The 24,182-nt window shown below is 55.9% G+C and overlaps 2 protein-coding genes across 4 annotated transcripts; one reads left to right on the forward strand and one right to left on the reverse strand.

Annotated features, from left to right (window-relative positions):
• Positions 1 to 784: 784 nt before the first annotated feature.
• Positions 785 to 5,135, forward strand: LOC111147791 (delta like non-canonical Notch ligand 2). The gene is made up of 6 exons (XM_022504028.1): positions 785 to 797; positions 1,306 to 1,436; positions 1,707 to 1,770; positions 2,779 to 2,909; positions 3,365 to 3,509; positions 4,213 to 5,135. Exons 2-6 carry the CDS (start codon positions 1,361 to 1,363, stop codon positions 4,946 to 4,948), a joined length of 1,152 nt encoding a protein of 383 aa, XP_022359736.1. The 5' UTR covers positions 785 to 797; positions 1,306 to 1,360; the 3' UTR covers positions 4,949 to 5,135.
• Positions 5,136 to 5,199: 64 nt separating this feature from the next.
• On the reverse strand, positions 5,200 to 23,848 carry LOC111147790 (ATP binding cassette subfamily C member 10). Of its 3 annotated transcripts, XM_022504025.1 has the most exons (21): positions 23,688 to 23,848; positions 20,252 to 21,470; positions 18,615 to 18,842; positions 17,854 to 18,010; positions 17,484 to 17,593; positions 16,108 to 16,187; positions 15,297 to 15,468; positions 14,047 to 14,145; positions 13,446 to 13,635; positions 12,626 to 12,703; positions 12,274 to 12,468; positions 11,690 to 11,843; positions 11,326 to 11,515; positions 9,214 to 9,557; positions 8,755 to 8,924; positions 8,101 to 8,261; positions 7,510 to 7,763; positions 6,412 to 6,557; positions 6,218 to 6,315; positions 5,870 to 5,982; positions 5,200 to 5,559 (listed from the first exon to the last, which is right to left on the reverse strand). In XM_022504025.1, exons 1-21 carry the CDS (start codon positions 23,846 to 23,848, stop codon positions 5,397 to 5,399), a joined length of 4,482 nt encoding a protein of 1,493 aa, XP_022359733.1. In that variant the 3' UTR covers positions 5,200 to 5,396. The 3 variants fall into 3 exon arrangements, with proteins under 3 accessions (XP_022359733.1, XP_022359735.1, XP_022359734.1); XM_022504027.1 differs by lacking the exons at positions 5,200 to 5,559; positions 5,870 to 5,982; positions 6,218 to 6,315; positions 8,101 to 8,261 and having other exon boundaries at positions 6,508 to 6,557; positions 23,688 to 23,836; XM_022504026.1 differs by lacking the exons at positions 5,200 to 5,559; positions 5,870 to 5,982; positions 6,218 to 6,315; positions 6,412 to 6,557; positions 8,101 to 8,261 and having other exon boundaries at positions 7,464 to 7,763; positions 23,688 to 23,836.
• Positions 23,849 to 24,182: the final 334 nt, after the last annotated feature.

The following is a 24,182-nucleotide window of genomic DNA, read 5'->3' on the forward strand; positions in this document are numbered from 1 at the left end:
GATCCTTAGCTGGCATGGGTCGATCCTGGAAAGCTGTGGATGGCAAGGGAGAAAGAAGAGGAGGGCGTGGAGGAGGAGAGTAGCACACAGAGGAAGCAGGTGATGTAGGATTTACAAACGGAGGAGGCGTGGGCTGGTGACAGGAGGCGGGCCTGGAGCCGCAAGGGTGCCCTGAGCGAGCAGGGGATATAAAAGAAGCGTGATGGGAAGCTGACCGGCGAGAGCAGAAGTGGGGCACAGGATGAGGGGCGCGGGTCAGGATAGCAGGGATGCAAGATGGGAGAATAACGGTTGTACACATTTGGTCGGCACTTGGCAGTCTGCTCCCTTTTAGATTCCCCTAATTTCCTCCTTTGGTTGAAGAAAGCGAGGTTCGGAGGGGTTAGGTGGGTGGGGGACCCGGGGCGCCCGGGGTCGCTGGGCTGCGGGGGAACCCGCGAGTGCGGGGACAAGGTGTGAGCGGTGCGTTGTCCGGGGTGGGGGGTGGGCGTCGGACGCGGGCGGGTTGGGGGCGGGCCGGCGGCAGCTCAGGGAGAAGGGGGAGGCGGGCTCCGCGGGCACACGCCGCCCCTGGCAGGCGGCCTGAGCGCGCGCGGGGAGCCGCTGCCGCCGCCGCTGCCGCCGCCGCTCGGGGTCGCTTTGAGACCCAGATTCCCGAGCGCTCCGCTCGCATGGCAGCCGCCTCGGCGCCCGTACCCGCGGCCCTCTAGGGGCGGCCCCGCGCCCGGGTCCTTCGGCGAAGCCCGTCGGATCCGGCCCCGCTCTGCGTCCCGGGGCGCGCTGCCTCCCAGCCCGAGGTGAGGACAGCGAGGGCTGGGCGCGCGGGGCTGGGGGCGCTCTGGGGATTCCAGGCCCCTGGCCGTGGCCGATCCGAGGAGACGGAGACGGGAAGGGAACGTGGGAGCATGTCCGGGTGGGGTGGGGTGGGGGGAGTCGAGGTAGGAGGCGGAGACTGCTCGCTGCCGGGAACCGGCCCCCGCGTCCCCTTCGTGGCCAAGGCCGCCTCTCGGCGCTGTCCCCATTCCCGCGGAGTCCTCTGTGCGGACTGCGTTCCTAGTCCTGGCCCCTCTAGCGCCTGAACCTCGCTCGGCGCTGCCCATCCTTCGCCTCCTTCCCACAGACCCCGCTCCGGGGCTCCTGTTCCAGTACCCTCGCCTGCTCAGTCTTCCCCGCCTCCGCCCTCCCGCTGCCCCCACCTCCTTCTGTCCGGACGCCCCTCTTCCCCCTCGGCTCCTGTCACTCGGAACCGGAATCCGTGCCACCATCTCCGGGTCCGGCCGCCTCCCAGCCTGTGCCATCCCACAGGTGTCCGCACGTCCGGCCGTCCATCCGTCCGTCCCTCCTGGGGCCGGCGCTGACCATGTCCAGCGGCTGCCGCTGTCTACATCTCGTGTGCCTGTTGTGCATCCTGGGGACACGCGTTCAGCCTGCCCGAGGTGAGCGTGCCCCCGGGCTCAGGTCGTGGCCCTGCCCGGCTGTCCTTCGCTAGCGCGTTGACCTCTGCCGGCCAGAGACGGCACTGCAGCCGCTCGACCCGCGGGGTTGACCAGACCCAAGCAGTCCCTTTGCAGCGCGGTGAGTCTCTGTTCTGCCGTAGCCCAGAGCCGAGCCCAGCCAATGACTGAGACCCCGTACCCTCCGATCCCCGCGTCTCAGGGAGCCGAACCCTGACCTGGGCTCACCCCTCCCGCGTCAATCTCTTGCAGCGGATGACTGCAGCTCCCACTGTGACCTGGCCCACGGCTGCTGTGCGCCTGACGGCTCCTGCAGGTACCTCTCTTGAGCACGTGCTCTCAAACCCTTTGCTCCCCATTTCCAGCAGGTCCACACCCACAACCAGGTCAAGCCCCAGGGCAGAGTATCTAGAGTCTTAAGACCCTGCTGTTCACATCCACCCCCCTTCGCCCCCCTGCCCTTCATGGCCACAGGACAGACAGGGCAGCTTCTCCTCAGCCCCCAGTTCCCCTCGGCTTTGCTTTTCTTTTGCTTCTTGCTTATGCCTCCCCACTCCCAACTCCTCTGCTCTCCCAAGGCTGATTCAGGAATTCCGAAACGTTCCTCCTCAAGATATCAGGAGAAAGACCTGAAGCTTGAGAGAGTTTGGAGGTTGGGGCCAAGAGGAAAGGGGGAGATAAAAATATAAAGAGAACGGGTTTAGCCTGGGAAAGAAAGACTGCGGGAGGGTTGCTGGGGAGACGCACTCACAGAAGAGGATCTTTCTTGATGAATTTGAGTAATTGACTCACTGGGGTGGCGGTTGGGCAAATTCTGAAGCAGGAGAAAAAGTGTGTCTGGAAAGGAGCGGACCAGGCAATGTGCAGGAGGGGCTGGCTGTGTTAGAGACACTCTGAAATAGTTCAGTTCTTTGTCCTGGAATTAGGATGGGAAGAGGGTCCTTATGACTTTTCAAGGTCACTCTTTTTAAGCTGGTTCTGAGCACCTCAGTCATGCCAGAAATGGTACTGAGGTTATTTACAAATGTCATTTTAATATCTTCCTCAACTCAAACCAACCCAAAGCAACCCATCACAGATGAGAGCACTGAGGCCCAGAAAGGTTAGACAGAGTGCAGATCGAGGCCTTGAATGCCAGTGTCTGATCGTCTGATAGCATGAGTATGTCCTATGACCTTGTACAACCCTATAGTTACCTGAGATAGGCCTGCTTTCCCTTAGGGATTTCAGAAGTCCTTCTGTTTTCTAGAAGCTCTGTTCTTGCCTCCTTCATTTCCTCCGATCCCCCTACCCAGAGCCCTGCCCCTGTGCTTCTCCCTATCAGGTGTGACCCAGGCTGGGAAGGGCTGCACTGTGAGCGCTGTGTGAGAATGCCTGGCTGCCAGCATGGTACCTGCCACCAGCCCTGGCAGTGCATCTGTCATCTGGGCTGGGCAGGCAAGTTCTGTGACAAAGGTAGGGGAGTAGAGAGGGTAACTGTTGGGCTGGGGACCCTGTGTGTCTTGGCAGAACATCCATCCATATTTATGGAGCACCTTCTGTGTCTGGCTTAAACCCTCAAACACATGGCATTTCATCATCGTAGACTTTATACCTGTTACCTAAATTGGTTCTCAACATAATCTTGTGAGGTAGGCCAGGCAGCTGCCAAAAACATACCCCTTTTGCAGATGAAGAAACTGAGACCTACAGGTGAGATACAACTTGCCTGATAATGGGAGGCTGACTGTCAGTGCCAGGGCTCGGGGCCTCCTGACTCCAATTCAGTGTTATGGTTCCCCTACTATAGCATTCATGCCCTGGGCGGGTCTGTAGTGCGAGTTGTGCCCACGAGCTGTGGGCAGGCTCTGGGCAGGTCTGGGAGCCAGGTGTGGGGAGCTCTCCCCAAGCCTTCCTGGTCTCCTCTGCAGATGAGCACATCTGTACCACGCAGAGCCCCTGTCAGAATGGAGGCCAATGTGTCTACGACGGGGGCGGCGAGTACCACTGTGTGTGCCCCCCAGGCTTCCATGGGCGTGACTGCGAGCGTAAGGCTGGACCCTGTGAGCAGGCAGGGTGAGTACTGGCCTGTGGGTGGGTGGGAGGGAGGTTACGGGAAAAGCTGGTGGCAGAAGAGTGAGGAAGCAGGAGTGTAGAGAGGGTGGGGGTGAAGAACTAGGTCTGAGGGTTCGAAGTCCCAGACGGGAGCCTCTGACAACAAAACCCCAGCCTGCCAAGGTATCCCTAGTTCAGGGTTTCTCAACTTTTTGGGTACCATTTGAACCATTTCTCCAACAACAAAGATCTGTAGGGGCTGGAGATGTACTTTATCAGTGTGTGACTGCTCTGGTTGGGAAGGTGGGTGTGGGGAGGCTGAGGACCTAGCTGGCATGTGGCTCCTAAAGATGTTCCCCACAGCAGCCTTCTGCCTCACTGTGAACGTGGCAACAAAGCTGGTAGGGCTGGACTTGTCCTCATTTCAGCCTCAGGCCTGAGAGCCTATGTGGAGAATAATAGCACACTTGCCTTTGAGCCTTGCCTTTGGGTGAGGCCCTGTGCTAACTGCTTGACTTGGATTATCTCATTTAACCCTCGCAATTTGGGAAGCTGGGAGACTATTCTTATTCTCATTTTTAAAACGAGGTGTTCAACGATCAGAGAGGGGGCTCAAGGTGACACAGCCAGAAAGGGGGTAGAAAGGCGGCAGTGGTCAAGATGCCGATCTGGGCTACCCTGAAGGTGCGAGCTGGCCTCATTAACCTCTTTGCTCCCACTGCAGCTCCCCATGCCAGAACGGCGGACAGTGCCAGGATGACCAGGGCTTTGCTCTCAACTTCACCTGCCGCTGTTTGGCGGGCTTCGTGGGTGCCCGCTGTGAGGTCAATGTTGACGACTGTCTGATGCGGCCTTGTGCCAATGGTGCCACCTGCCGAGATGGCATAAACCGCTTCTCCTGCCTCTGCCCTGAGGGCTTTGCTGGACGATTCTGCACCATCAACCTGGATGACTGTGCCAGCCGTCCATGCCAGAGAGGGGCCCGCTGTCGGGACCGTGTCCATGACTTTGACTGTCTCTGCCCCAGTGGGTATGGTGGCAAGACTTGTGAGCTCATCTTATCCGTTCCAGATCCTGCCACCACCACGGACATCCCCCCGGGGCCCACCTCTGCTGCAGTGATCCCTGCCACAGGGCCTGCCCCCCACAGCGTGGGGGCGGGTCTGCTGCGCATCTCAGTGAAGGAGGTAGTGCGGAGGCAAGAAGCAGGGCTAGGCCCGTCTAGCCTGGCGGCCATGGTGGTATTTGGGGCCCTCACTGCCGCCCTGGTCTTGTCCACTATGATGCTGACCCTGAGGGCCTGGCGCCAGGGTCTCTGCCCCCCAGAACCCTGTTGCTACCCTGCCCCCCACTACATCCCGGCGCGCCAGGACCAGGAATGTCAGGTTAGCATGCTGCCAGCAGGGCTCCCCCTGTCGCCTGATCTGCCCCCTGAGCCTAGAAAGACCACAGCACTGTGATGGAGGTGGGGGCTTTCCGGCCCCCGCCTTCACCTCCTCAGCTTCTCAGACTGGAGTAGGCCTTTTCTCGCCACCCCTCTCCTGAGGTACACACACGGAGGGACCTCAGCCTCACACTAGAAATATTATTTTTTTAATACATAGGATGTAAGATGGAAATTTTATCAAATAAAACTATGAAAGTGCACCTGCCTAGAGTCCCAGCTGTGAGAGGGCCAGAGCAGAGGCCTGGTTCTGAAGAAGCCTCAGGACTCTGCCCCACCCCCAGCCCCTTCCCTCCCCAAGAGAACATGGATTCCAAAGAAGAACCCAGGGTGCCCTCTTCCCCTTTGGGAAGTGAGGGAGAGGTAGAGCCACCAAGGAGACTGTAAACAAACAGCCAGCACCCCTGCACCTGGTCAGGAGTGGCTAACACAGAGGGGAGACCCTGTAGGACGGGGGGTCAGGCTCAGGACCCTCCGCGAGAGGAGTGGGATCCCTGCTGGCTGCTCTGTAGCAGCTGCTGGAACAGTGAGTGGGGCTGGCTGCGGAGGGCAGCGGGGGAGTCCAGCTCCACAACCCTCCCTGCTTGTAGCACCAGCACCCGGTCAGAGTTCAGGATCGTGTTGAGCCTGTGTGAGAGAAGGTGGTCAGTGCAGCGGATGGAGGACAAGGCCCTAAAGAAGAAAGCTGACCTGTTCTTCCCTCTTCTTCTCCCACTGGACAACACAAGGCTGCCCCCCAGGCTTTAGCCCCTGGCTCTGTGCTAGGGGAAGACTGCAGATACACTTGGACCTGGACAATGAGGAGCTGAGATTCATCGGGGGGGGGGGGTTGGAATCCCTCGCACCCTGACCCCTGGGGGTCTCTGAAAGGAAGGGAGGCTCTGGGTTCAAGTCACCGTAGTCCCTGATTAGATTCTCCCTCTGGACACTTGCATACCTGTGGGCAATGGTCAGCACTGTCTTGTTGGCAAAACGTTTGCAGATGGTCTGCTGGAGCAGTTGGTCTGTCTTCTGGTCCACGCTTGCCGTGGCCTCATCAATACACAGGATCTGGAACATGTACAGAAGGTTGGGGAGGGGAGGGAGGAAGAGGATTAGCCTTGACTCCTACGCAAGCACCAGTCCCCACCTCCTGGCCCAGCCCAGCCAGCCTACAACACCTCACCTCTAACTCTGAAAGGAAAACTAACTTAGTCCCCGAAACCTCTCCCCAATCCACTTCTTCATCCTGGCTGTCCCCGGCCTACTTCCTCGCCCTCTTGAATGTCTTTTCCTATTGCCTTACCTTGGCATCCGTGAGGAGAGCCCTGGCCAGACACAGTAGCTGCCTCTGCCCCAGGGATAAGCTCCGGCCCCCCTCACCCAGCTCACCATCCAGACCACCTGCAAGGCACAGCAGCCTCAAGCCCACATCCCAGGACTCTCCCCGGTCCCTCCCTGCTCCCTCCTCCACCCTGCCGTGTAGGACCTCGTACTCACCCATGGACATAATCATGTCACTCAGGTGACACTGCTCCAGGGCCTGCCACAGAGCCCTGTCCTCATGCAGGCCCCGGGGATCCAGGTTTTCCCGAACAGTCCCACTGAACAGAAAGGGTTCCTGGGGGATGACAGCCAGCTGGGATCTAGGGGGTAAGGAGGGGACAGGACATGGGGTCTACACTGAAGATGTGGCCACTTCTGTTCCTAGCACAGGTTTTTAGCAGGCATTTCCAGGAAAGCTTGAGGGTAAGATCTGAGCAGACCCTGCCCCCCGCTCCCAGTTGGTCAGCCATGTATCTAGAACTGTGCCAGTGCTACAAGGAATATCAAAGACACCAAAGGCCTTGACTCTATCCTTAAAGAGCTTATATCTCACTGAGGTACAAAACACAGAGAACAGGAGTGGGCTAAACTGTAGGGGCCTGACTCCAGCAGCTGCTGGGGCAGCAGTGACAAGAAATGACCAGAGCATGAAAGGGGAGGGGACACTTCATGGTCGGAGGCAGGCCTGGAATTGGGTCCTGAGGAACTATATGGTTGGGCTATAAGATAAGGCCACCACAGGTGAGAAAAGGCAGGAAGGGCAGGGCTGGACCTTGGAATCAGACATGGGCTTTAGGACAGAACTGCCCCATCTCGTGCATGTCATGGGACTCAGCAAAAATGATACAGGATAAACCTGGAGGTGGAGGTAGGGAGACGGCTAGGCCCAGAAGAAGCCACCTGTGGCCAGGGACAACGGGCCCAGGTCCCGAGCTGTCCCGAGCTGTCCCAAGCACTGCCTGTAGAGCCTCAGGGCTGAGGGCATCAGTAGGGGGGTGCCGCCCCTGGAAGGCTCTGGTTCAGGAGCCAGTGACTGGTGGTCTTGAGCAGAAGTATAAGGCAAAGCTGGAAAGGTAGGCCTGGGTCAGACTGTAACCTTGAGACTGCAGTTATGAGTCTGGCCCCAGGCGCTAGTGGCTCGCTGTCCTCACCTGCTTGTCCTCCATCCTGCCCCGCCTTGGCCCCGGCCGCCCTGAGTTGATATAAAGCCTTCCTAGCTGGACCTTCCTCCAAGGCCAGTAGTCTGGTTCCCCTCGTCTCCCTCCCCCAGACCTGAGTTCAGTCAGCTCCAGCTGGCTGGTGTCCACACCGTCCAGCAGCACTCGCCCCGAACTGGGTTCCAGCAGCCGGAAGAGCACCAACAACAGGGAAGACTTGCCAGAGCCTGTGCGGCCCACGATGCCCAACTTCTCTCCAGGCTGCACGCGGAAGGTCACCCCATCTAAGGCATTTGGCAGTCCCGGCCGGTACACCAGCACCACATCCTGGAACTCCACACTCCCCTGGGTCAGCCAGCCGAGTCCCAGCTGGTGTGGTCCATGATGAGAGAGAGAGAGAGAGAGAGGGATACGGGTAAGGCGGAAGACGTGAGGATGGGGAAGGGTGATGGGGAATGGAAAAAGGGGAGAATAAGGAGAAAGGGTTGGCACAAGCGGAAAGGGCATGTGCCGCAGAGGTGAGGCCCTCTCAGTGGACACGAAGACGAGGGACACCGTGAAGAGTGTGGGATCACTTGGTGACATGAGAAGAGATAAGTGAGAAAAATAGTGAGGAGCAAAAGGACAGGAACTAGGGGAGGCAGGATGGTCAGGAGGGTCCCCTGGGGTTCTGGGGCCCAGGTGCAGGGTGGGAGTACAGGCCTACCCGCGGCAGCTGGCCCTGGGGCTCTTGGGGCAGGTCGCAGGAGTATTCCTCCAGCCGCTCAACGCTCACCAGCATGGTTTCTGTCTGCGTGAAGCTGCTCACCAGGCCCGAGAGCAGGCCCGTCAGGGACAGGGCGTAAGACAGTGACAGGCCCACCAGTCCTAGTGGAGATGAGCACAAGCTGCTAGGGGATGCCTGGCCACTGGGATGCATGTGGGAGCAGGGATGGGGTGGAACAGGAGAATTCCAAGCTATGGACCATGGGCATGTAAAGGAAGGCAGCAGAGAAGCAGGAAGATGTCTGGACACCGACGGGGACCCCCAGGAGATGAGCCACAAGGGAGGGCCATGGGCCTAGAGAAGCTTCCGGGGAAAGTCACGGAAGATGGGCGGGGCAGAGTGTGAGGATGGGGTGGAGCAGGGAAGGGGTGAAGATCCAAAGACTTGTTTGAGTCCCAGACCCCCATACATGGCAAGTCTCTCCCTGGGACTCAGTTTCCTCAACCCTAAAATGGGGGGGGATGATCATCACAACCCATCTTCACAGGACCCCTGGGTGAGAGGTGAAATGCTGGGGGGACAATGCAGGGAAAGGTCGGGGCGGGGGGGAGCCGACATGCTTCTGAGGTGAGAGTGAGGCCCCCGGGGTGTCACCTGGGTCGGCGAGGCCCCGCTGGTGCTGCACCAGGGCAATGGCTGCAATGGCGCTGACCACTGCGGCCCCCATGAGCTGCAGCCGGATGTCCAGCCACTGTGTTGCAGCGCCCGCGGCGAACTGGCACCTCTGGTTCAGCTCCAGGAGCCTCTGGTTCTCCTCCTCAAACCTGGGAGGGGCCAGGAGAGGAATGAGGCGGCGGCATTGTTACATGGACCCACGCACAGACCCACGCAGGCCCCCTCCCGCAGAGCTCGGCTTTCCTGGAGCTGAGGAACACAGCTGTGGGGGGCCCACAGGGTACAGAGGGTCCGTGTTCTGCCGGCCTCCCCCATCCAGTCTTCTGTTTCCTTACCCTATGCCCAGGGCACTTGCTGGCCCCACCCCGCCCTTCTTGGAGACCTGGGCCTGCCCTTCCTCTTGGGGTCATCTTGTCCCCTCCCCCAGACCTCACATACCTGCAGGTGGCCCCCGCGGCCCGGAGCACAGGGAGGCCGGCCAGGGTGTCAGCCAGGTGGGCATAGAGGGGCGACAGGGTGAGGCTGCTGAGGCGCCGCAGCTCCCGCGAGGAGGCCCTGTAGCGGCGCTGCACACGGTCATAGAGGATGCTCAGCAGCGGCAGCAGCAGCAGCAGCCAGGGCAGCCCAGCACCCAGCACTGCCAGGAGGCCCAGCAGGCCAGCGGCGTTGGCCAGCAAGATGTTGAGCATGAAAGGCAGGCTGTCGTCGGCACAGGCCACGTCCGATGAGAAGCGGTTGAGGATGCGGCCCGTGGGTGTGGAGTCGAAGAAGGTCACTGGCGCCTGCGAGAGAAGGTGGGGGTGGGCCAGGGCCGGGCCTGGGGATGGCCCTAGGGAGAGAAGCCCAAAGTGGAGACTCGGAAAGGAGGAAGGTGGCAGAGAGGAGGGGATGGGGGGGGATGCTCCGAGGGAGGCTATCCCAGGGTGGCAGAGACGGAGATGCTGCCATCCCTCTGGTCTGTGGTGACCCCGAGAGGCCATGCTGGTCATTCCTCTACCTCCATGCTGAACAGGCCCTACTCCTCTTTCCAGGGCAGGGGGCCCATCTCTCTCCAGAAGAAGGGGACTTGAGGCCAGCGAGTGAGGGTTAGTGAGAGGCCGGGGGGATCATCCCCATGGCCCGGGGCCAAACAGCAGCCTCAGTTAGTGTGATCTCATGGCTTAGCATGCAGGCTTGGGACTCAGACTCCCCCTCGAATTCCAGCCCTGCCCCTTACTGGATAGGACACCCCAGGCAGGGAGCTTCATCTCTTAAAGGCCCCTGTTCCTCAGCTCAAAAACAGGGATAACACAACGGTGGCTCCCAGGGCTGTTGGCAGGATTGAAAGCCACATAGACAACACAGGTACTTAGCACAGTCTGCCTGGCACAGAGTTCAGGGCTCAGCAGCCACCAGCTGTTTAGACTGCTACTGGGAGCGCCCGGCTCAAAGACAGCACGTCCCTTTCCTCACCTTTTCCAGCTCCCAGCTCTCTGCCTATACTTTGGGAACAATCCTCTTAGGGCAGGGGACTTGGGAAAAAAACTTTTGGAAGCACCTCTTAATGCCAATGTATAAGAAATGAATTCCTTCACGGGCTGAAGAGGCCCTGGTCCTGGAGGAGAGGCAGAATGGTGGGCGGCTGCTCCCTGACAGGCAACAGGAAAGTGCCCAGCCTGGGTATCCACAGAACTAGCATTCCCCAGGTCACTTACACTCTCAGACCCTCAGTTTTCTTATCTGTAAAATGGGGATAACAGTACCTACCTCAAGGGGTTATCATGAGACCCTGATAAGATAATGGACAAGAGGGGCCTCTGGCCGGCTCAGTCGTTAGAATGCAACTAAGACTCTTGATCTTAGGGTTGTGAGTTCGAGCACCACACTGGGTGTAGAGATTGCTTAAAAAGTAAAAATTTTTTTAAAAAAAGGATAACGGGCAAGAAAAGGCTTTATAATAATAATAATGACATCATTAATAATAATTGCTAATTGAGTATTTAGTATGTGCCTGGCACTATCTTAAGCACTTTCCAGGACCTAATTAATTTAATCCTCATAATATTGTAAGAAATGGAATGCCATTTATAAAAACACTGGCACACAAAACAGGCGTTTTACAACACAACACAACACAACACAACACAACACAAAGATAGATACTAAACATACTTAGAATGGTTGCCTATAAGGAAAGGAGGGAAAAGGGAAATAAGGTACGTAGATAGAAGGGAATGGATAAATAAATAAAATGAAAAGGGATCTTGAATGATCTAATGGATGTCCCATGTCCCATGAATAAGAGGTGAGTAATTCAGGCCTCTGCACTTGACATCCAAATGGAAGTGACTCTGAGCAAGCATCTCTTCTCCCCATTTTACAGATGAGAAAGCTACAGGCCAAAGGAGCTGGGTGTGAACCCAGGCAGCTGCTCTGCGCTCGGCCTCTCCAGGTCTCCAGTTGCCAAGTGCTGCACCTGCCTGTGAGGGCTGTCTTGTCCTGAGAACTAGATGGTAGGACGGGGTCCCCACTGGAGCTCCCCCATGCCATCCCCCCAAACCATCCTCTCACCAGCAGGACCCGATGCAGCAGGCGGCGATGCAGGGTGGCGGCTGCTTGGAGGGTGCCTGCTGCGAAGAGCACTGCCCGGAGGAGGGTGCAGAGGGAGTTGATACCAGCGATGGTCGCATAGACGGTGAGGTAGAAACGGACATCTGAGGAGCCATTGGGGGCGGCTTTCGGCAGTGGGAACACTGAGGTGCTGGGGAGTGAGGAAGGGCTGTGGGTAACCAAAAGTAGGGCCCATGGGGGTCCCCTCCCCCACACCGGCTCTCCCCACTAGAAGACATACCCCTGGAATACCTGCCCCCATTTCTCAATCCCTGCCTGGCAACCCCTCTGAGAACACCAGGCCTGTTCTAGCCCAGCCACTCACTAGAGGCTTCCGGGAGAGAAGAGGAGAAGCTGGGCAGAGAGGAGCCCTGTGGATCCCGGGCTGGTGGGGCCTGACGCCTCCTGGGAGCTATTCTTGTCAGCCTTCAGCTGGGAGATCCAGTGGGAGAGCCACCAGTCAGCAGCGTTCCTTGTGGCTGGGTGGGGATGGGGAGGGGAAAACTGTGAGAGAGACTACTCATCCCTTTGTTCCATCCAAACATCCCCTTATTCTGCCCTGGACTCTGGCTTCCAGTCTTCTTCACCTGCCCCGGCCCTCCCTACTTTGTCACTCTCCCATGTCTTCCCATGCCCTGGGTGTGCACTTCTTTTCTGGGCCCATCACTCTTTAACTTTGAGGAGTACATGATCTGAAATCTGTAGAGTGGGAGCTAGCTGTGGGAGCTGACTGCAAGATGGTCACAGAGGACACCCCTGGGACTCTCTCAGAAGGGGGGCCCTGCCTCTTGTCCCAGCTGCTGCCCGTGCCCTGGGAGGCTCAGGGCTCTGTAGCCATTAGTACAAGGTGGTGGCTGTGATGGGGACCTAGGGCTGCGGTGGGATGAGGGGCTCTGGGGTTCATCTTACCTTGCATGAGGAGCAATGAGAGGAGGATGGCTAGGGCCAGGCCCCGGCCCACAGCCCTCCAGTATGCTTGGTACACGTGCAAGGCCACGGCGCCCTCCTTCTTGCTTTCCTCCTGCAGCAGGCGACCACATGTGTTCTCTTCCCCTTCCAGACCCTCCTTTGTTTTCTCCAAGTTCCCAACTGACTGCCCTGTGGCTGTGAGGAGGGGAGGAGAGGGGCAGAGTGTGGATTAAGTGTGTGGGATGACAGTTAAACCTCAGGGTTTCAGATGGGCCGGGGAGATTTGGGGACAACGTATCCCTCCAATGTGGTGGAGGAAAGGGCAAGCACTTTCCTCAGCCCTGAGCCATACCTGAATCAGCCTCTTGTCCATCCTCAGCCCAGGTTTTGGTGACAGCCTGGACCAATGGCAAGATCTCAGAGGGAGGTCCTGGAAGGGAGCAGGGAGATCACTGCGGGGGCTGTCCTGGGGATACACTATATAGTCTGCCTTTCTCAGTGAGTGTGCCAATCCACCTTCCATTCTCTTTGGACCCCTTCCCTGACCCTCCCTAGCAGGACCCTGCTCCGGGCCTCCAGACTCTGAGCAGGACCCTTAAGCCCATCTCTCCATGTTTGCAGTCCAAACAGCTCAGACAGAACACGTTCACCCCTATAAGGAGAATCATGGCCACCCAGGAGCACTCTGTCCAGAGTCCCCTCTCCTTACTGCAGAGCTTTCTTCTCAGGCCTCACATTTCTAATGCTCTGCTGAAGCCTCATTCCTTCTGTTTCTTTCCCAGCAAACTCGCAGACAATCATGTCCCTCTGGATAATAATCCATCAGAGGTGGGCTTCTTATTTATTTTTGTTTGTATTTTTAATAAAAAGACTGTTCAAAACCTGACTGCTGTCTCTTCTTTAAGGACATCAGTGTTCCCAAAGCACCCAGTCAGTCACACAGCCCAAGTCCCAGATCCCCTGGCATTTCACCAGTGTGCTCCTTTCTCTCCTCTCTGTGGCTTCACACCTGCTCCATGAAGGGAGGATAGGGTCTCCCGTGAGACAGAAGAATGCCAGGGCCCAGGCCACACGTGGAGGGGGTGGCAGAGTCTACATCTGACAGTTCATGTGTCCCTCTTCCCCTTTTACACCTGGGCAGACCCCCTCCCCTGCCCGGCAGCCCACGTTACCAGCCCGGACAAGGCGCCCGGCCTCCAGCAGCAGCACCACGTTGGCCTTCTCCAGGTACTCGATCCGGTGGGTGCAGAGCAGCCTGGTGGTGTGGCTCAGCACTCCCAGGATGCATCTGTGCAGCAGGTGGTTGGCCACGTCTGCGTCCACAGCAGCCAGAGGGTCATCGAGGAGATAGAGCTCCTTTTCCTAGGAAGAGGTGGGGACACCACGGGCACCAAGTCCCAGTTCCACTCGTCAGAACCCAGACGTCTCCTAGGACACGATCTTGAGGCAGAGAAGATAGCTGAGAGGGACTCTGGGGGCTACCCCTAGAGTATTAGGGAAGCAAATGAGACTTAAAGGTGAACTTCCCTCTAGTCAAGCAAGACCAGGGCTCCAGCTTTGCTGGGTCCCAGCATTTCAAGTCATATTGTATTTTTGAAAGGGTCTTTAATTCTGCCTTCAGTCTGCAAAAGGGAGATGGGATGGCCAAGGGACCAACACTTCATGACTGTGAAGAGGAGGTGGGGGGGGAGGAGAAAGAAACCAGATGCTGATGAAAATATCCCCATTCCCCGACTCGCTCCAAGGCTGCAGACTCTCCCATTTTTAATTTACCTGGTAGATAGCACGAGCAAGGGCAATCCGGGCCCGCTGTCCCCCGCTGAGGGTCACACCCCTCTCCCCGACCTCTGTCTGGTCACCAGCAGGCAGGATCTGGTAGGACAGGGCCCCCAGCATTGGCCAAAGGACTCCCCAATACCTTCTACTTCCTCCCTTTGCAGGGATGAGGTGGAGGGGTTCAAGAGATCGAGGGAGATTGAGGAGAGTGGACTTGAATTTGGGGTAAGCAAGCCACAGGGGATCATCTGTAATTCCGACCATCTGATCCCCATGATGACCTTATGAAGCTGATATGATTTCTCTTTCACATATGAGACCAAAGTTCCAAGGGGCTACCTTGGTCCAGGTTGTTCCACAGCTAGTAAGCTAGGAGGACGTGAATCAAGATTCTTCACCACCCTGTCACACCCACTGCCCTGCCTTTCTAAAGGCTGGGATGAGGATGGGAAAATCCAATGTGAAAGCTGTGATAGGTCTTTACACAAGGAGGGTACCCCAAGCCTTCGTGTGGCCTCAGGAGTGGTCTCCTTAGCTCAGGGGGACCCATGCCAGTGGAAGCACCTCTGGTCTACCAGATAGTGAGTCCCTCTGAGGGAAAATCTCGGTAATTCACCTCTTTTCTTAATGCCTAGAGCCATTCCCAGTACCTGACAGGCATTTGAGAAATGCTTGCTGTAGAAACAAATGATACATGGGCACAGGGTACCCCCTAGTCAAAGTAAAGGTCCTCTTTTCCAGGGAAGTCCCACATTTACTTGGACAGGGCAGTGGTGGGGACAGTCCTGCAGGGGACATGGGGATTGAGTGGGGAAACCATAGGTGAGATCTGGAATCTCATCCCCCTAAATTTAGTACTCTGGTTGCAGGAGATCTAATGGACTTGCGGAGAGCAACCTTGACTCTCTGAAGCCTCCCCAGTGAGAGGTGGGGGAAAGCCTCTTGAATCAGAACCACTGGCCCAACCTACACAGGGCTAAATCCTATGAGGGGACCCTAGTCTAGAGGTCTTGGAGTTCCCCTCGCTGCTGTGTGGAACACCCCATCACTGCCATCCCTCTGGGTCCGCCTCAGAAGGGGGAACCACATGCTGGACACTCTGGGAGGGCTGAACCTGACAACAGCCAGTCTTAGGTTGACGGTGCCTGAGTAGAGGCAACCACTTCCCAGAGAAGTGAGTCTCTGACTTGAGGTGTCGGGGACACGGGAAAGCAGGCAGCCAGAAGGTCTCAGGGCCGGGGACTCACACGGAGGTCATCACCGAGGGCGCAGGCTTCGAGCACTTCCTTGTATAGCTGGGCATCAAATGTCTTCCCAAAGAGAATGTTGTCTCGGATGGTGGCAAACTGGATCCAGGGTTCCTGGGTGGCCAGGCCAAAGCCTTTGGACAGCCCCCACACTGCCACCCGCCCACTCAGCCTGCGGAGAGCCAGGCCGGCAGCATTGGGGGGAGGGCAGCTCCTGACTGGTCCCTCCATAACCAGCCCCCGGCCTCCCAGAAGCCTCTCCAGACTGTCTTCTATGTCAGGTCCCCTTTCATGTCACATGGGTCTCTGGATTGGCAGCCCCTGGGGTTGAGGGGCCCTAATGAGACTGGAGGCTCATTCTGGACGAGGAAGGGAAGAAACTGCTCTTTGGCTACAGCCAAGCGGCTGTCAGATCTGGATGTGCTCAGAAGCTCAGAGGAGAGCATGGTCACCACCCTGCACTCACTCATCCTCGCAATGAAGTAAGGCCCTCCTTCATTCCTCTGCTCCTCCCTGAATCCCTCCCTGCGTAACTACATTTTCCAAAAAAGGAGCTTTTGCGGGATGTTTCCATTTATTTCTTTACTATTATAGCACTCACAGAACTCTGGTGTGAGGATTATGAAAATTCCATCTTGACTGACTTCCCCTTTCCAGACTGAAAACTCTCCCAAGACAGGGACAAGGTCTTGTTCATCTCTGACCCTTGGCATCCCTGGATCCTAAAAAGGCGTCTGCCACATGGCAGGGGCTAGGCAAGTGTTTGCTGAAGGTCAAAGCGGAGGACAGGGGGGCCCTAGAGGTTACTCACCTGTGGAGCTCCCCAGCAATGGCGGCGAGCAGCGAGCTCTTCCCACAGCCCACCTTCCCCACGATGCCCACCAACGCACCCTGCAAGGAAGCCAGATGGTAAGCATCAGGTCTCCCTCCTGAGGCCCTGGGCTGCCAACCCTTCCACAGAAGCTTCTCTCTAGGCGCCAGTTAGTCTGTAAGGAAAGAATTCTCCAGCCCGCAGGCTGGGCTGTATCTCACTCAGTACACCATGCAGGACTGAGAGAAGTACAGTGCTTTTCTAGAAACAGGTGGGGTTCTCAGAAGCTCTGACTGTGATGCCCCCAGTCTGTCAGCCAGGACCGACCCATCTCTGAGGGGGCACCAGAGCAAGCTGAGACCCTCTCCTGGGAATTCTCCCTCTCTCTGGTGGTAGTGCGTATGTGGGAAGGCTCTCTGCAGTCTCTGCTTCTGTTCAGTGAAGAGCGGGTCCACAAAAGAGAAGCATGAGGCAGATACAGAGGAAAGCAGACAGAAGGAGAGCTCTACGAGTCGAGTCCCGGTTCTGGGCTGCTGCTGAGATCCAGCTGCATGCCTGCCTTTGGATTCTGCAATTCATCTCTATAGCCTTCTTATAAATTCTTGTTTGCTTAAGCTAGCTTCAGTGGGTTTCTATTACTTCGATCCAAAAAAGCCCCAACTAACAACATTAGTAAAATTCCTTTGAAAAATTCCAGCCTTGTCTTGCCTGAACGAAGAAGAAAAACAAAATATACAGCCCATGCCAGAAATGTGAGCCAAATGTGGTAGAGTCTGGAGAACGCTGGGTTGAGCTGTGGGGCAAAGGGTTGGACAGGGGTCAGGGGAGAGGGAAAACTCAGGCCTGGGGAAATCGGGATTCACTGTCCTGCCAGGAATATTCTTTCAAGTGCTTCTTTGTCGATGTATGCGGTGGCGGTGGCGGTGGCGGTGGCGTGAGTCACAGGGTGTGATCCCTTTCTAGCAGGCTAAACAGAGGATTAGCTACCCTATTTGCAAAATCCTTCTCAGAAGAGGCTGCTGGGCCTTTCCCCTGGTCCCCAGCCTGAGGCAGATGCTGAATAAGCTCTGGGGTCTCTTCTGAACTTTGTGGCCTCAGGACAATGGAGAGCCACAATTGTTGGCTAGGACGAGGTGGATATACAGCTGTCTAAAGACTGGGGAGAGAGCAAACAACTCTGAGAGTACTGTGCTGAGTGGGATGAGGTCCAGAGAGGAGTGTAGAACCTGCTCACCAGAGCCCCTCCAGTCTTCCCCTTGGTACCTCGTCGAGATGCAGGCCGTCTAGCTATGACGGGCTCCAGGCGTGTTTACCTGTCACTGAGTCTGCCATTCCCATTCACCTGGGGACTCCCTAGTGTGGTCTAACCAACAAACCTTCTTCACTTCAAGGTGACTGATGAAGGTCTCCTGACTGCTTCCAACTGGGTCCCAGGAGAACAGGGCTTCATGCAGCTCCAACACTGTAGATGGCTCTGTGGGGGGATCTGAAGAGGGAAAAAGGCACTCAACATGGGTTTCTAAGGCACAATCTTGCTACTTGGGGAGTGTGTTGTTGTCTCGCCTGTCCCGTATCTACCGGCCCAGGGCTAATTTAGCCTTCATCCTGGTCTGAGGACTCTCCCCCACATGCTCTGCCTGGATTCTGCTGCCTTTGGCTCTTCTTGCTGGCACCTGTGTACAGCTCCCTAGGGGCTACAATCCCCTCCTCACCCTGTGCCAGGCTCTCCCTCTAGCTTCCCATTACCTGGGCTATAGTAGGCTTGGGGGTTGTGGCTGGGAAGGTCAAGGAAACGCTGGATCCGGTCCAAGGACACTTTGGCCTCCAGGAGGCCATTAATCACCCAGGGGAAGTTGTTGAGGGGAAGAATGAGCATGCGCACCAGTGCCAAGGCCGTGAACACCTAAGTAGAGCAGAAAGGGGATGAAGCATCACCTGAAGCTCAGGGGCCATCTGAAGGCCTGCGGGTGAAGGTCCTGGGGTCAGGGGCGTGGAGGGAAGAATAGGGCAGCAGCAGAACTTAGGGGTTGGCAGGAAACTCCTTGGGTTAGCGATGGCAAAGGTCTAGGAAGACCCTAGAAATTTTAGATGTTCCTCCAGAGATCCGGTTCCCGCTCAACCAGCACACAGTCCTGGCGCATTCTGAGACTTTGTAAGTACAAACATCGTCTGGCCCTGGCTAGAGTTGGCACTGGATCATGGATTTTTTTTTTCCCCCAAAGGTCATTGAAATGAGGATATGGAGACCTAACATGGAGCCTGGGGCTAAAGTTGAAGAGGAAGGGAGAGGAAAAAAAGAATTCCTTCACAGAGGAAAGGGTTGTATATCTGAGGCCCCAGAAATTTCAGAGAATTCCCCCTGGGTTGGGAAAGGTTGAGGCAGCCAGAGAACCTCCTTCCCAGCAGCCCCAAGGGCCTGAGGCCACCTCATGACTCCACTGCGGTCTCCTTGCTGCCGCTTCTCCCCACACTTTCCTACAGCCGTCCCCTCCTCCCCTGGCCCTCACCTTGGTGGCTGTGAGCTGGTGCCCCAGGAGGACATAGGTGATGAAGATGACGATGGAGATGACAACTGGCAGGGCTGCCCACAGGTACACACAGGCTGCATCCAGGTATTTGATGACCCAGAGTCGCCCCAGTTCGCGAGCTCGGCAGGCCTCTACTCGGGCCCCCAGCGCCTGCTCCCACCCGAAGAACTTGATGACGCGAATGCCACTCAGCAGCTCTGTTATGAGCTAGGGATGGAGACAAGAGGGCAGTGTGAAGTGGAGACCCTGCTACTATGTGTCCCTTCTCCTCTGCCCAGGAGCTCCTGGTAGAGGAAGCCAAGTACCCTGAGCTCCCAGATATTCTGTACTTTCCTAGCCCCCTCCCTTCCTCATCTCAGCCCTTTCTGGAAATCCTGCCCTCAAATCCCTTTCAGCCCTGAGTTTCTTCTCCTTCCAGTCTTTTACTTCTCCTCCACGTGTCTCCAGAGCAGGGACCAAGTCGGAGCTGGAATCCCCCTACCTTCCTAGAGGAAGAAGTGGTAGAAAGTACAGGAGGGTTACCACATCAGGGTAAAAGCACTCCTTCCATGAGATGAGGGACTAAGGACTCTTTCCCAAAGCCAGAAGCAGAGGGCTTTGGGAGCTAGTTGCCAGTCTGGCCCATGGCTTGGGTGGGACAGGAATTCTTCCTGTAGGAACATACAGGTGTAGGAAGCCCCTACCACAGCCCAGGGTCAGACAGGCTGATGAGTTCAGCAAGATGGGTAAGGGCTAGAGAAACTTTCTGGATTCCCACATTCACACATCCCTGCAAGCCAGGAAAATACTGGAAGCCTAGTCTGTAGCTATCAAGGGTAGGGGAAAAGGGCCTGGACTTTAACCAACTCTGAGGGACCTCCTCTCTGTTAGCACTCTGAGTTATTCCCACAAGAGGCTGACAACTATGCTGTATGGACTGCCAGGCCTGCCATCCCCCAGTCACTGCAGAACCCAGACTGATTCAGCCAGACCCTCAACACCTAAAGCTGGCCCAGGCAGAAGACTGACCTACTCCCTTCCCCACAGCCCACCCCTTGGAGGTAGCCAGGGTTCTTGGAGGCCTCTCCACATGTGGCTATGAGATGGGCTCTACCCTAGATGAAGAGATAGAAGACTGAGGTCCAGACGCTGATACTAAAAGCCCATTTGGTCCCAGACAGGCTATTTCCTACCTCTCAGGGCTGCTGCTTAGGGCTGTATGAGCTAATGCTACAATATTACTAACAAGCCATGCATATTTAGTGCTTACTTTGTGACTGGGCCCATACCCAGCGTTACCTCATACCATCCTCACGACAACTCTATAAAGCAAGCTATTATTATGGTCATTTCCCAGATGAGGAAACAGAGGCCCAAAGAGGTTAAGAGACTTGTCTGAGGTAATTAAACTAGTCGAAGGCAGCGGCTTAACCCACTGAGCCACCCAGGTGCCCAGGATCTGAGGTAATTAAACTAGTAAGTGGAAGAGCTGGGATATGAACCCATGCCGTTCTCCAGTGTGAGCTCTTAACTCCTAGAACACACTCACACCCTTGGGCACTGGGCATGGGAGGACCTGGGGACCAGGATGCTGGGTGGGGTCTCTGGATTGCTGAGGAAACATAAGCAGCCCTTACCTTAACCCGTGCATCCTTATGCTGTAGCATCTCCTGGTTGCTGGCCATGATGCGGGTGGCAATCACTTTGTTGACAGGGACCAGCAGCAGTGCCAGGATCAGACCACCCACAAAGGCCACACCCACCTGCTGGTGAAGCAGGTAGAGGGTGATGGCCAGCTGCAGGGGCAGGCCCCATGCTTCATGGAAGCTTCCAGCAAAGTTGAGCAGCCGCTCAGAGTCGGTGCCCAGTAGGTTCAGGGCTTCCCCGGCAGGAGGGCGTCTGGGCCCCAACTGTAAAGCCTTTCGGTACAGAATAGTCAGCACAGCCCCCCGTGCCTGAAGCGTCACCTTCCGTACCTCATACCCATACTGATTCTGTAGCACAGCACCCAGTACAGCCCCACCAGCTAGCCCCAGGGCATACAGCAGTCCATTGCTTAGTGGCTCTTGCCCCTCCTCCAGGAAGCCCACCAGGAAGGAGAGCAGCAAGGGCCCTGAGAATCCCAGCATGGTCCCCACCAGCTTCAGTAGTCCCAGTGCCAGATAGTGCTGGCCAAAGGTCTTATACAGGGCCCTCCACAGCCGGGCCCCTTCCTGCCAGTGGGCCTGGAAGGCATGAGCCAGGTAGATTGGGCGCAGCTTGTGTGGGAGGCGGCAAGTGTCCTGGGGCTGCCGGAGCTCTCCACGGGCACCTCGGGCCAGCAAGGGTGTCAGCCAGGCATAGGAAAAGCGTGACAGCCAACTCTCCCCATCTTCAGCTACCTCAGGCTCCTCTCCCTGAGACAGGAGGGGTTCCTGGGCCCAGGGCTCCCGTGACTGCCCCGGGATGGCCCAGCCCAGTCCATAGGCCAAGAGCGCAGCCAGCTGCAGAATGAGAAGGCATAGGCGGGAGAGGGGTCCTGGGAGAAGCGGGGGCAGAAGCGTGCCTCGCTGGCAATGCCATAGCAGGGTCAGCACTAGGGCTGGGGCCGGCAGGAAGGCAGCCAGAGCCAAGGTCAATGGTCCCCGGAAGAGGCCATGAGGGGAATGAGCCAACGCCCACAAGGCCAGGCAGTGGCTGATCCAGGCCACCGCTGCCACACCCCCTGCCAGCACTTCTAGCCCTATGGGCCCTGGGCCTGCCCCAGGTGGCAAAGTGACTGGAAGGAGGTCTAGCAATGGAAGGACGGAGAGCAGGAAGGAGGCTCTGAGTCGGAGGCACCAGCCAGGACTGCAGTGTGGGAGGTAATCTGGATTCCTAGGGACAAGGGGGCAAAAGAAAAGAAGGCATGTAATGGCTGACTGAGGGCCAGACACACCTCTAATAACTCACTTACCTAGAGCTAATCCGCTCCTTTCTCTGCCTTTTATACCTTATTTCTGTCCCATTTTACCCTGAAATGCAGGGCTTTTCCTCCAGGAAGTCTTCCTGGCACAACCGAAATCTGTTTTCCAACCTACCCATACCATTTCTGATCATTCTTTTGCCACAGAAACGAACAATTTTTAGTTAAGGATATATGGAATGTGAAGACTAATAAGAAAAAAAAAATCCTAAATTTTCATACAGATAACTACCAAGAAATGAGAACTCATTCTCATAAAAGTATCGACCCAAAATAACCCTTAGGGGTGCCTGGGTTGCTCAGTCGTTAAGCGTCTGCCTTTGGCTCAGGTAATGATCCCAGGGGCCTGGGATCAAGCCCTGCATCGGGCTCCCTGCTCCGCGGGAAGCCTCCTTCTCCCTCTCCCACTCCCCCTGCTTGTGTTCCCTCTCTTGCTGTCATTCTCTCTGTCAAATAAATAATTAAAATCTTAAAAAAAAAAACAAAAACCCTTAAATTCACCCGAGGCACTATTAGATGAATAAAAACTTGACATATATAAAGCTTCTACACTCTAATACAATAGCCTAAATTTTATGAAGCCTCAGAATATTCTACTCTCTTTCCACCGTTTGTAGAAAATGGTAATAGATCATACTTGTGACTCCATTTGCTGAACAAAAACTTCTCTTTAGTTTTGTCTCTACCTTCTTGGCATGCAAAAAACATTTTTAGTCAACAAAAGGGTGATCTGTCTACGTTAAAAAATCAAGTACAGGATAAGACACCTGTAGCAGTGAATATTAGAATGCCTTGAAGGTTTACATAATGAGAAGACTAAATCTATTGTTTCCTTTGTTGGCAGGGCTGGGTTACTGAAAAAGTTTAATCCTAGATTAGAATGCTTTGGATTTCCTCTAAAAAGTCCAGTTAATCACAGCAATATGGAGCAGTTTATAATGGAATAAAAGTCAACCTTTAAGAATCCTATTTCTTAAGATGTGGGGACAAAACACTGGGCCCTTGGAGGCCCCAAGTTGGCCATCAACCAGTCTTATGCCCCTGGGTAAGGTTTCCTTCCCTCTCACATTTCATTTCCCTCATCACCACGGGTGAGCACTGAGGAATCTGGGTCCAAAGCCCTCTCAGGTCCTTTCTTGTCTGAGATTCTGGACCTCTCTAACCCTTTTCAGCAATGTACAAAAGGTCTGATAAGTGAAGTGCAAAAACTGCAATTTCTATTGATTATATGATGGTCTTTCTTGCCTGATCCTTAGACTATGAGTGCCTGGAAGCACTGTGTCTATTTTTAACAGATACTCCTCTGAGCAGGATTTAGACGTCTATGCTAACTGATTAATCCTCTCTAGACTTCTGCCTCATTCTATGCAAAAGACAAATCAGGATTCCCCCTAGACCAAGCAGATCCCAAGCTTCTCCTCAAGGAAGGGATTCATCAGCTCCGATTCAAATTGGATAAGGACACATTCCATCTACCAGACTAGGGATTCCAAAAGGCAGAGACTAGATGTCTCTCCTGCCTTGTCAGTAGCCAGAGTGAGAGTAACTTCAGACATATCCAGCCATACAGAAAATAGATACAAAATCAAGGTGAGTTTGATACTTGCACCTTAGAGCTGCAAACCCAGGAAGATTAAGGTTTTGAATTTGCTCTTCTGTTCTACTTACTGCTTCCTCTTTCTCTTAGTCTAGGGAACACGGAATTTTCATGGATGGAAGTGGTGAGGAACTAGTCCTACTACTACAACACAAGCTATCCTTTTTGGCTAAAAACATCGTTCACCCAGTTTTGCCTCCAATCATGACAGTTGTGCTTGGGCATCTGAAAATCTACAGCTGTGATGCTTTCTACCAGGCATGCAGCCTTTAAAAATGTCCCGGGCACTGCGCTATACGTTTTAACGCATTATCTGATTTAAACCTCCCAACAACCCTATGAGGCTCAGAAAAGATAGGTAACTTGACCCCAAACGGCCACATTTCTGCAAGGTGCTAAGGCGCAGATTTTATTCTATTTTTGCCCCACTCCACAGACCTCACTATTTTGGCTACACTACCGCGGAGATGTGGGTTTCGGCTGAGGTCTGCAGGTACACATGGACAGATGTCTTGCACCTGCTTTTACCCACCTCGGAGTGCCCCAGTGGCAGGCACTGAGCACGGCGAGAAGCATATGGGGCAGGGCGCTCAGCACCAGCTGGGTGAAGCAGTGGCCCGTGGTGTCCCCCTCCCACACCGGCAGCGGCTGCGACACACTGGTCTCGCACAGTTGGGCCAGGAACCGTTCCATGGAGGCTTCACCTGCGAGGAAAGCCGAGGGTGGAGGGAGGAAAGGGTCCTCCCAGAGAGGGAGGAATCCGTGTTCCCAATGGCGAGGTCCAGGGTGGGAGACTGCACCCGGTGGGGCGGAGTGGGGACGCTGACCAGGAAGCCGGGCTGGTGTCAGCGGGCCCTGACAGCCGGGTCTCCCCGCCTCCAACCCGGCCCCCGAACCCGGACCTCCCTTCGCTTGGGCCCCGCGGCCAGACCCCGCCCATTGTCGCGTTACCGCAAAGGGAAGTTTGGCTCCTCGGAGCTGGCCGATTTCTGGACCGGTCACCTAACCGGCCTCGCTTCCCCCCCAC

The sequence above is a fragment of the Enhydra lutris genome, unplaced genomic scaffold (assembly GCF_002288905.1).
Source record: "Enhydra lutris kenyoni isolate GAN:26980312 unplaced genomic scaffold, ASM228890v2 scaffoldscaffold17, whole genome shotgun sequence".
NCBI lineage: Eukaryota > Metazoa > Chordata > Mammalia > Carnivora > Mustelidae > Enhydra > Enhydra lutris.